This window comes from Muntiacus reevesi, chromosome 19 (genome assembly GCF_963930625.1).
Source record: "Muntiacus reevesi chromosome 19, mMunRee1.1, whole genome shotgun sequence".
Taxonomy (NCBI): domain Eukaryota; kingdom Metazoa; phylum Chordata; class Mammalia; order Artiodactyla; family Cervidae; genus Muntiacus; species Muntiacus reevesi.
In genome coordinates this window covers 57,191,388-57,203,540 of record NC_089267.1, presented here as the reverse complement: position 1 = coordinate 57,203,540, position 12,153 = coordinate 57,191,388, and the positions used below count along the sequence as shown (strand labels likewise).

The following is a 12,153-nucleotide window of genomic DNA, read 5'->3' as shown; positions in this document are numbered from 1 at the left end:
AAAACCATGAATTCATCATTTTTACAGCAAAATATGGATGAATTTCCTAAACAAGACACAAAAGCACAAACTTTGAGATCCAGTGACTTTGATTTCACTAAAATGAAAAAAATTCTGTACCTCAATAGATATTAACTTGGAAAACATACTATTTGCCACATGTATAACTAAGAAAGGATTAGAATCCAGGAAGGATAACTATTAGAAGATTATTTGGACTTGCAATTAAATCACAAAAGAAAAATTCAAGCAAGTAAAAATAAACATGAAATATGCTTAACTTCAAACTTCCCTAGTAGTCCGGTGGTTGGGAACCCGCCTCCCAAAGCAGGGGCAAGTGTTAGTCACTCAATTGTGGCCAACTCTTTTGCAACCCCATGGACTGTAGCCCAACCAGGCTCCTCTGTCCATGGAATTCTCCAGGCAAGAACACTGGAGTGGGTTGCCATTTCCTTCTCCAAGGGATCTTCCTGACCCAGAGATCCGAGCAGGGTCTCCTGCATTGCAGACAGACTCTTTTCCACCTGAAGCACCCACCAGGGAAGCTCAGGAACATGGGTTCAATCCCTGATGTGGGAAGATGCCCCATGTTGCAGGGCAACTACTGAGCCAGCACTCTAGAGACCGTGAGCCGCAACTACTGAAGCCCACGCACCCTACAGTCTGCACTCCGCAACAAAAGAAATCATTGCAGTGAGAAGTCCGAGTACCCCAACTAGACAGCGTCCTGCTCTACTGCAGCTAGAGAAAGCCTGCACCCAGGATTGAAGACCCAGGGCAGCCCAAAACAAATAAATAAATAAGTAAAAAAAAAAAAAATTTGAAAATTACAAAAGAAAAAGAAAAGAAATATGGCTAACTTCATTAGTAACCAGGGGAAAACGAAACTATCCAGTTGCCAAGAATCTTAGTCTGAAAATATCAACCGTGGTGAAGCGGCACAGCTCCTGCTGCGGGGAGCGGAGCAGCACAGCAAGAGATCTGTGGTCACCGCGGTCATCAGTCTCCGTGACGAGGGCTGAGGGACGGCGCTGTCTCAGGCGCTTCCCCGGCGATCGTGGCTTCCCTGCTGACTCACGCGGTAAAAATCCACCTGGGCTCTCTGACCTGCACGTGGAAGACCCGGATTCGACCCCTGGGTTGGGGAGATTCCCTGGGAGAGGGCAGGGCAACTCACTCCAGTATTCTTGCCTGGAGAAGTCCATGGACAGAGGATAGAAGCTTGGTCGGTTACAGGTCATGGGGGTCACAAAGAGAGACAACTGGGCAACGAAGCACAGCGCAGGTGATCACATCCCAGGAACGAGAGCTGCCTCAGGAAGCGTGGACACACGTGCACAAGAAAACGTACAGAACGCTGTTCCACGCAACAGCAGCATGACAGCAAAGTGTGGCGGGAAAAAGATGGACCCTGTTTATGTATATAATGTAATAAAATACTAATTAATTAAAGTGGGTAAAGGTATTAAAAACATTCATGGGAATAATAAATAGCAACTTCAGGGTAGAAGCTGCTTCTGGATAAGGGAGGGTCATGAATGGAATGAAAGAGGTTTGCATAAGAAACTTCTACTAAATCTGTAATGATTTATTCCTTATTAGAAAGAAAATGTAGTAAAACTGACAATGTTCAACAGATTGGGAGGTCAGTACATGACTATTCCTCATATTATTCCCCATATTTCTGTGTACTATAAAATTTTTCATGGTTTTTTTTTTAAAGAATTAGAAGGCTGTTTTCTCAGACAAAGCTCCCAGGCTAACAAGTGAACCCACACTGAACAATATTAAGGCAGAGCTCACTATCAAGAGGCAAAGGAGACAGTGTGCCCCCAGTCACAAAGAAACAAGGCCACACCCTCACTCTTTACACCTCATCATGGTCCACTGAACATTATCCAAGGCCGGTGATGAGAATAAGTCAATCCTGGGATGCATTATTCTTGAGGAATATAGTAGTTACAAAGAGAACAAAATTAAAATTTGGTTTCTGACCTTCAGTTTCTTAAATTTGAAACTCTGTTTGAAATAGAAATTTAACAAAAAATGAGATATGTAATTGAAAATTTCTGAGAAAAAGTAATCTGGATTAATACAATCCAGAACCTTAACACTGCAATTTAAAATGTATATCCCCCAAAAAAGAACTTTTTAAAAATTTCGTTACAAATCTTCAAAGCCTTACAACTTAATGCTTTTAATCCCCAAAGTCTTAACTGCTTTTAGCCTGGTCTGAATACTAAGTGATTATGCAATTTGAATAACATATCTAGAGGAACAATTATACCTTTTCATGGATATACACTATTGAAAGAACTTCTTGCATTTACAGAAGTCATCTTGTACTGCCTAAATAATGTAGTCATTACACCATAATTCAGCATTAACAGGCAGATTATAGGTAAGTCTAAAATTGTAGGAAATAGGTAGAGAATATAATTCCTACTTTTTTACTTATTTACAAAAGGTAGTTTTGCATTTTTCTTTCTGCATCTTTCTGCCTCCATGTTATACAATCAACACTCATAGTCAGTTTCTCTTTTTTTTTTAAGTGATAGTAACAAAATTTGGAGACTTTTAAAAATCCAGTGCAAGATAGCTAAAATTGACAATTTTCTATTTTACAAAACACTGTCTTATTTTATCACAATTATACTCACTGGAAGTTCCTAAAGACTCCAGAGACAAGAAATGTGCAAGATGTTAGGTAATAAAGAGAAAGAAAAGGAGATGCAAAAGTATTTTAACAAGGTGTCAAATAAGTAACTTGATAGATTCATCATTTTTCTTTTCTACTATCTCTAAGGCAATAATCCTTTTTATTTGTTAAAAACCAATTATCTCTGTGATAATTTTTATTTTATAAATTATAGAAAGTACTTACATTGAATTTAATTATGTCATATATCAAGTATCTAGGAACGGCCTGTCCATTAACTCTGTCAATAATCATTTCCTTGAAGGAGAAAAAAAAGGTAAGTTTATTCATATTTTAATAGCAATTTCTTTAGTTTGATTAAAATATAACAGTCATACAAACTAGTATATAAAGCATAAATATACAACTTGATGAAATTTCAAAGTGTACACACTTATATGTAAATCAAATCTATAGACTGTCAGCACCTCAAAAAGCCCCATCATGAATATATTCTGTGCTGCAATAAAATCATGATAATATTTCATTATATTTTTTATATGTGAATTACTATGCTACATTTCATGGTGTTTGGATTACTAAACAACTATTAGGAAAAAGAGACTACAAATTTTAAATTCCAAATATCAGGAGCATTTAAAAAGTTAACTTTGTTAAATCATTATTGTTTTACATTGTGTCATATGCCAAGTACTTTAATCATAAAACCTATAGGTAATAAATGGTACCCTTATTATAGACAAAATCTCCATGTGACCCACACAGTCGTTCTTGGTTCCATATCCCTCTACTATGATCAAAGGAACAGGGCAAGAGAATATGATATCATACTCCATTAAGTGAAAAGAAGTTAAATTCCACACACTGACAGAAAAGAGATAAAGGACACTGAAGGGTAATTATAGATATAAAAGTAAACTTTTTTTAATTTTATTTCTTAATACCAGGTTTTAACCTAAAATTCTTTTTCTTCCCTCATATGCTTCCTAGGAAAGTAAGCAAGCTATTTGTTACCTAATTTCATGATGAAATATTCACACACAACCATCTAAAATTACAAAGAATACAATGATTTAGGACAGATACATCTCCCAGTTTTAAGGAATTATTACCAATTGGTTTCTTTCTCAAATTTTATTTGCTGCACTACTGACATTTATTTATGGTTATCATCTTGAATGTAACACGACATCAATCACTTTTCTTTAAACTCCTTACTGAAAGATTTTTATTTAAGTATTTGAGAATTTTATGAGCCGACAAGATAGTGCCAATAACAGGTTTCAATCACTCTTCTCAAGAATGGGTGGGCTTACAGGTTCAGAGAACAGACATCACAGAACTTCCGTCACAAATTACCTGATGAAATGAGTGAATACGTATATTCTTCACACATTAAAAATAACAAAAAAGAAAGTTTGTTATCAGCAAACAAAACAAGTAAAAAGGAATAAACAAACCAGTAAACTTTAAAAACTGACAGCCATGGAAACTACCAAAATTCTGGTAAAACAGAAAGGCACAGCAGGATTCAGCCCCAAGCCCACTACACCCCCAAAAGCCCTATTCGTAAATGACAAATCCTTGATAACTGTCACTATTACACTCAAACATAGAGAAGCAAACTCAGTGGTTATTCTTGTCCTTTTCCTCTCTTCAGAGTGAAGAATAACTGAAAGAGCAGAAGACTGTGCCTGAAATAAAGGCTACAGGACTCCATGCTGAAGAAACAATCTGAGCGTTACTAGAATAAACTATGGTCCCAACCAGCTGAAGAAAACTTTCACCCACAGTTGTTAAAAGAGAATAGAACCCAGGGACTCTAGCAAAAACCCAACACCTAGGCTGCATTCCTCCCAATAACTTCATCACACGCCCCCATCCCCACAGCTGTCACTACTGCTCTACGGTACAGAAAAGTGAGTAAACATAAAAAAAATTTAAGCCTAAAACTTAGTTAAGAAAACTGAACTGAAAAAAAAAAAAAAGAAAACTGAACTGCATTATTAGTGGGATTGTAAAATGGAGCAACCAGTACAAAAGAAGTACAGCAGTGCTTTCAAAAAATTAAATTTAGAACAACAGGACCCAGCAATTCCACTTCTGGGTATACATCCAAAAAATTAAAAACAAGATCTTGAAGAGATATTTATACACCCATTGTATATATCAGCATTATTCTAACAGCTAAGAGAAGGGACCCAGATGTTAATCAACAGATGAATGAATAAATAAATGTGGCATGGACAGAGAGCGGAATATTATTCAGCCTTGAAAAGAAATATATCACCTGCTACAACATGCATAAACCTTGAGGACATTATGTTAAGTGAAATAAGCCAGTAAGAATCAGACAAATAACACATAATTTCACTTATACAAAGTATCTAAAGGATTTAAACTCACAGCCAGTAGAATGGTGCCTGCCGCAGGCCGGGGGTAACGAGAAGCTGTCTAACGGGCAGACAGTTTCACGTTTACGGAATAAAGAAGGTCTGGAGAGCTGCTGCACCAGTGTGCATACAGCTACCACTACTCAACTGGATCCTTTTCAACCACACTTATAAATAAGAAATTAAAATAAACAAGTAAAATCTAGTGACGAAGGGAGAATGGACTTTCTCCTGTGATCAAGTTTTAGAAACAGGGCCTAGATTTACCCTCCTGCATGAAGCAACCTAAGAATGAAAAAAGGGCAAACGATCTAAAGTTCAGTAATGGGCAGGAGTGAGGTTCCAACGGCTCACAGTCAAAGATGGTGCTAACGACTTGGCATGGCCCAGACACAAGGGGTGTTAAGCTGAGGACTCTGAAGAGCCACTCGGGGTTTTAATGAGAGGAAGTAACTGTGGGAAACTCGGGGCCTTCAGAGCTGATCTCAATGACAACCCATTCTTTGAAATGCTTTTAGATAAGGCCCACTTGTTTCTAATTACCATAGTACATCTAGGTGACAGAATGTTCTGGAATTAGCAGCAGTGGTTGCAGAGGGCTTCCCCAGTGGCTCGGCAGTAAAGAAGCCACCTGCCAAGGCAGGAGAGGCAGGCTGGATCCCTGGGTTGGGACGATTCCCTACAGAAGCAAACAGCAACCCACTCCCGTGTTCTTGTCTGGAGAACACAAAGGACAGAGAAGCCTGGCGGGCCACAGTGCCTGGGGTCACAAAGAACAGAGTCAGACACAACTCAGTGACTACACAACGACAAGGTGGTCACGCAACCTTACAAACGCAAAAACCACCAACTTACACACTTTCAGAGTGGCGGGTTATATTTCAGCTGTCTTAATAAAGTTAAATTTGAAAAAGAAATCCAAAAATCAGTTCTTAAGATGAAAGGGAAAAGGAAGGAACCTCTGACATACAGCCTATATTAAATGTGAGCTATATACGTGTTGGTTATACACATTCTACAAATACAGCCATAATAAAATGACTAAAAGGAAATACATCAAAAGGTTAAAACTCGATAGCTGAGTTTTCTTCTATTTTATAACATACAGACTTTCTAAAGGTTTAACAAGCATGCATATACTTTTGTAAAAAATTAACATGAAAAGACATGTCATTTCCCCAAGATTTTTGTTATTAACTTTAATGATTAACTGTTATATTCTCCTGTTATCCTCAGTATAAAATTGATTGAATTATACTGATTTGTTTCAAGTGAATTAATGTCGTATTTCTAAACTCCAATTTTCCACATTTTATAGGTCAAAGAACATAATTTAGAGAGCAAAACAAAAGCCTCAACACTCATATCTGACAGCCAGACAATTAGGTAGTTTGAGTTATTCTTGGATTTGGAATTTTACAGAAACAATTTGCAAATGAAAATGTAGAAGAAACAGGAAACTAAACAGGGCTGTTTTAATTAACTAAGTGGAAAAACAGATATGGTAGCTAAAATTCTGATCCAAGTAAACTGACATCATGAATCATATTGCTATTTTTAAATCTCATAAGAGTCTATTATGTTGCTCTCAGTTATCTAAGTTTGGGATGAAAATAAATAGTATTGCTAAGTTAAATCTGCAGAGGGTTAAACACCTAAATTTTAAGCATTATTTCTACCTGGAATACCCGTGGCTCACGTCCAACCAAAGTCTCTCTCTATAAAAATCCTCCCATAATCTAATGCCAAATCCTTCATAAGCCATCTTTAGTTACTAATTAGATATGATTCATTTCTCCTCTAAACCACCCGAGAACTTGTTTTAAATACCCATCTTCAGATTACTGTTTGATTCGTCACCCATCATTCTCCATCCGTCCCCAAAGAAGTACAGTGTCTCCAAGCTGAGGCCTCTCCTCGACCTTCTAAGTGCCACGTGCACTCTCTGGCAGAGCACATGCCAGGAATGAAAACCTACAGTCAACTCTGGCAAACACTAGAACTCCAGAGTCTTTTTCCTCCTTTTATTTTATGAATCACAATGCTAAGGAAAAAAAGTCACTTAGATAAAATGAAAGCAACAAAAATCAAAATAAAAGTTCTTGTTCCCATGAACTAATACCACAGCTGTGGTGTGGGGGATGCAGATTATGGACAGACAACCGCAGGGATGCCTGTCACACCCACCAGGACAAGAATGGCACACCCGGAAGATGTGCAGTGACCAGTACTGCCAATCTTACACGCTGGCTCAGTCAACCACAAGGGGTGTGTGTGCACATGCACACGCCCACACACAAACATGTTAGAAAGTGTACGTACACATGGGAAGTATTTTAACACACACACTGTCACGGGAATGAACATTTACTAGTAGCCTCACAGGGGGTGCGGTGCAGGTGACTCTGTGACTATCGTTACTCTTTGTTCACTCTCTGCTACTAGTCTCAACCAACTGTGGCTTTCTTCCCTTCTATCTTCATCTTTAGTACCCGGCCCAGTCATCCTCTCCACCTGGACTGCTATCATCACTCATTAGGCCCCATCGAAAACTTGGATCTCATGTCCACTGCTCTCTTCCAAACAACCTCAAACTCTCACTCTCTCCAGGTCACACCCTGAACCTTCTAAGCACTTAAAACTACACCTCACAAGTGACTAATTCAAACCGTCTCATTTCCCAGCCACAGTCATCCATCTTCTGGCCAGCACAAGCCCATGTACAACTGGTGAACTTTTTTAAAAGCACGAGATAGGGGCAGTAAGCATTCAGGTCACTTAGAAAGTGGCACTCCCTCGGTTAAACACATAAACACATATTTTATGCACGTGGTTTTCACGAGGGTATTTCTATCCCTGAGCGTTTACACAAACATTCACAAGCTACTCCTAGTCTTCCCATGTCTACCTGCTAGTACAACCCCAGACTAGAGGAGCAAGCTTCACCTTTAGACAGAAAGCGTTCTCATACAAATTCCAGAGACTGTTAGTCAGATATAATTTGATCTACCTCACGAAAAAGGTTCAGTGTTGGAAAAAGTGAAGAAATATTAAAGAACATGAGTGGTATCTTGGTAGAAAAGAGACTTAAAAGTTGTGGGAAGCCATAAGAAAGATACAGAGTTCCTTCTCCCTCCAAAGAGAAAAAGGGAAGGTGTGGCAGACAGATAAACCACAGGACCAAGCGGAGCAAACAGAAACAGAAGCAGTGCAGAACCAAGCCTACCAGATACCACTCTGCAGAGAAAAACGCAAGCGGCTTGTTCACAGAGTGTAACATACTAGTTCAGCCTACCTTTCCAAATAGCCTTGTTCACCAAAAGCTAAAAAAAGAATAAAATCTAAGTGGTAAACTTCAGAAGAACCAGAATATTGGGTATTCTTACACTATCAGGCATTAAATTGTATGCTAAAGTTATAGCATTTAAGTCAACCTAAAACTACCACTGGAAGTCCTAAATATTAGCGGAAGAGGAAAGTGAATCAAGATATACAAAGATATACGGAAATATACAGACAAAGATATACAGAAATCCTATACATAATTTTAAAATGACCTATGTAATTTAAAAGGAAAAATAAGATTAGCTGACTGATGCTGGGGTAATACCTTAGATACTGGGAAATACATAAAACTGTATCCCTATCTTATTCCTTTTACCAAAATATATCATGGATAGATCAAGTATTTAAATATACAGATGAAATCATAAAAGTATTAGAAGGAAATATAGGTGAGTACTATAGTAATTCTGAAGTAAAAATATCTCTTAAAATGGCACAAAAGCCAAATACTAAAAACCAAAGTGTTTAACTACCATCTATTAAAAAGATAACTAATAAGAACCTACTGTATAGCACAGGGAACTCAATACTCTCTAATGATCTACATGAGAAAAGAATCTAAAAAATAGTGTGTGTGTGTGTGTGTGTGTGTGTAAACAAAACATCTCGTAAACCAATAAGAAAAAGATGAACATCCAATAGGAAAATGTATAAAAGATCTGAATGGGAAACTCACAAGAGAAATACCCTAACTCTGTACCATACTAAACACAGTCATAAGTGAAAAATGTTAAACCTCTTTAACAAATCACATAAATTAAGAGGTAAGTATCACTATGCGTCAAACACTATTACCAGCACTTTATAACCCATCCACCTTAATCTGCACAGCAGCACCAAGAACTCAGCCTAACTTCACTACAGAAGGAAACCAAGTAAGCCGCAGGAGGGCCCCCATGTCATAGCTTATGAAATCAATCAGGCACCCAGTCAGAGCCAGGGCTCTCAACCACTGTGCTATATTATCCCCTAAAATGAAAGAGTCAGTTAAAATTAGAAGATTTAAAATTTTCAAAACCCAGTATACAGATCCTTTACATATGGTTGGCAGACCTGTACATGTGTTCAAACTTTCTGGAAAGGAGACTGGTAATCATACACATCAGTGTTTAAAATGGTCAGTGCTCTAGAATCCGGCGTCGTCGCCACAGTGCAGTGCAGCCTGTTACTGCCCCTTCCCTGGAAGGACTGCTCTTCTTGTATTCCAAGTGGTACCGCCGCCAATGAGCTCCTGGTCTCCACCATCAATCTTCCCTGGATTTACACGTAACCCAGGCCAGGCCCTCTGGAGTCTTCCCTGGGACTGATGTATGGATACTAGGAGAAGTTCCCTTTCTGCTTGGGTTGCAATGCAACTCGCCTCCCGCGTGGAGAGAATCTTCACGCAGTGAGAACGGACAAGTAAAGCAAAGAGAGAGAGAAAGACAGTGCCTAGCCAGTATCACCTGAGTCCCCAGATCCAGCTTGAAGCAAATCAAGCTGAAAGCTAATTATCTGTGTCAATTTAGTTCTTGTTTCCTCAGTTACTTTAAGATGGACTTCAATTACTTGTAATCAAAAGATTTTTAAATGCATGTTACAGTCTCACGTCTAAGAATCTTAATTATAAAACTGCACAATTGTAAAAAGAAAAAGGTATAAGGATATGCATTCTACTGTGTCTTTTAATACAAAAAGCTACCAAAAAATCTAAATGTCCATCAAAAAAAAGGGCTGGCTGAATTAATTATAGAATTGTTTGTAAACTGGCCTGATTAGAGTCACTTTGGACACTTGTTGAAAATAAAAGTTCAAGAGGAAGCTGACAAATGCATAATTCCAGCTGATTTGTGTTGTTGTATGGCAGAAACCAACACAATGTTGTAAACTAATTTCTCACCAATTAAAAAATAAATTTTAAAAAAAAAGAAAAACTACCTTGGCCCCCGGGAGAGTCTAATTCAGTAGGTCTAGGACAGGCTATCATATTTCTTTCACTATTATCCCCTATCATTTTCATAATCAAGATAGTTTGAAAACCCCAAATTACAGTGTTTGCACATACAGTGGCCTATTACTCAGACTTTTATACGAAAAAGGTCCAAAACATATCGCTAAGTAAACAAAAGACAAGTTAGAAAACACATTCAGCTCTTTTCATGCAAAATTATGCAATAACTATCCATGTGGGTACATATTTGACCAAAGCACTCATTTTCCCCCAGGGCAGAGGTACCTGTATTCAGAATCTTACTGGGACTGGAAGGATTCCCAACTTCCCTGGAGATCCTGATACATATACTGTTTAAAAATCTCTGTTCTGAGTTACTATTACTAATATAAATACAAATCCTTCAAAAGCAGGTGTCAGACTGAACATTTTGGCACAGAGGAAAGAAACTCTGGAATAATGTTTATCAAAATGATAACAGAAATTCCTCCAGTAGTGGGTATTCAGCTGATTTTTACCAACTTTTTTGTATTGTTCTGTATTATATCAATTTTTATTTACAATGAATTAATACTTTTAGAATCGGGGGAAGGAAAGCTATTCATATAGGAGAAATATAAAATATTTTTAATCAAGTAATTTTATGATTATTAAATAAAGATTTTCTGAATGGTAAAATTCTTAAGTTTCCAAAATTCAAATGTAGAAGTACAGTGGCTGCTTTCAAAGGCACGATCCTCTTTCAACAAGTACTATCAGTCCATATAGCTAAACAGCCAAGGGAAAATGTGTGTATCATCATGTTCATGTTCAGTCACACCCAACTATTTGTGACCCGATGGACTACAGCCTTCCAGGCTCCTCTGTCCATGGAATTTCCCAAGCTAGAATAAAGGAGTGGGTTGCCAGTTCCTCCTGCAGTGGATCTTCTGAACCCAGGGATCAAACCCACGTCTACTGTGCCTCTTGCACTGCATATGGATTCACTATTGAGCCACCACGGAAGCATGATATGTCATATCACACAACTAAAATTCAATCAACAAGTAAAACCATAAAATAAGATGAATATTTTTCAATAAATTTTTTTTCAATCACAAAGAACAAAAAAATTAAGATTTAATTTTGCTTGCTTTCTCTGTATCTAAGACAACAATCAAGTGACAGTAAGTATAGGAAATGAAATAAATGAAATTTAACATCTCAGTAAAAACTAGATTCAATTTTTTAACTGTCAACTCTACATCAATAAAAAGAAGTTTTTAAAAAACTGGGTCTGATTCTAAATTTCCTGTTTAATTATTTAAAATATACATTTACTTGCACAAGAAAGAAAAATAGCAATGTTTGATTTTTTTATGTTTTTTTTTTAATGTTTGATTTTTTAAAAAAAAGATAAAAATATGACTTACCCCATCTAAGAGAGTATTTGATAAATGCATACGGAGATCTTTACGAAATGGAAATTCCAGATTTGAAACATGAAACACTGAATTATCTCTATCAATCATAAAAACTTCATTTGTGCCATCAATCAACATCATATACCTATAAATGAAACATTAAGAAAGTAATATTAACTGTATAATTCAAGAATAGGGTCATAAGAAATAACAATTAAACTGTTTTTCCTTAGACTTGCAATAGCTACCTGGAATAATGTTCACCAGAGTACCCCCTCCATCATCATTCAGAATAAAGTACCATAAATAATAAATTTGATTTTTTTTAACTTTTTGCTTCCTATAAAAAACACAGGGTATACAGAAATCAAAACTTTTTATGAAAACAATGTGATATTCAAAAGCAATCTTATAACCCATCTT

The 12,153-nt window shown here is 37.2% G+C and overlaps 1 protein-coding gene across 2 annotated transcripts in view; it reads right to left on the bottom strand.

Moving 5' to 3' along the window:
• RNGTT (RNA guanylyltransferase and 5'-phosphatase) overlaps positions 1 to 12,153 on the bottom strand; it is a 218,822-nt gene that overhangs the window by 138,024 nt on the left and 68,645 nt on the right. Inside the window, exons 9-10 of one of the 2 annotated variants that reach the window (XM_065911584.1) lie at positions 11,740 to 11,875; positions 2,885 to 2,956 (exon numbers count right to left, since the gene is read on the bottom strand). In XM_065911584.1, coding sequence (XP_065767656.1) covers positions 2,885 to 2,956; positions 11,740 to 11,875 — 208 coding nt within the window. The remainder of the gene's footprint in view (positions 1 to 2,884; positions 2,957 to 11,739; positions 11,876 to 12,153) is intronic. The other variant, XM_065911585.1, reaches the window with a different exon arrangement.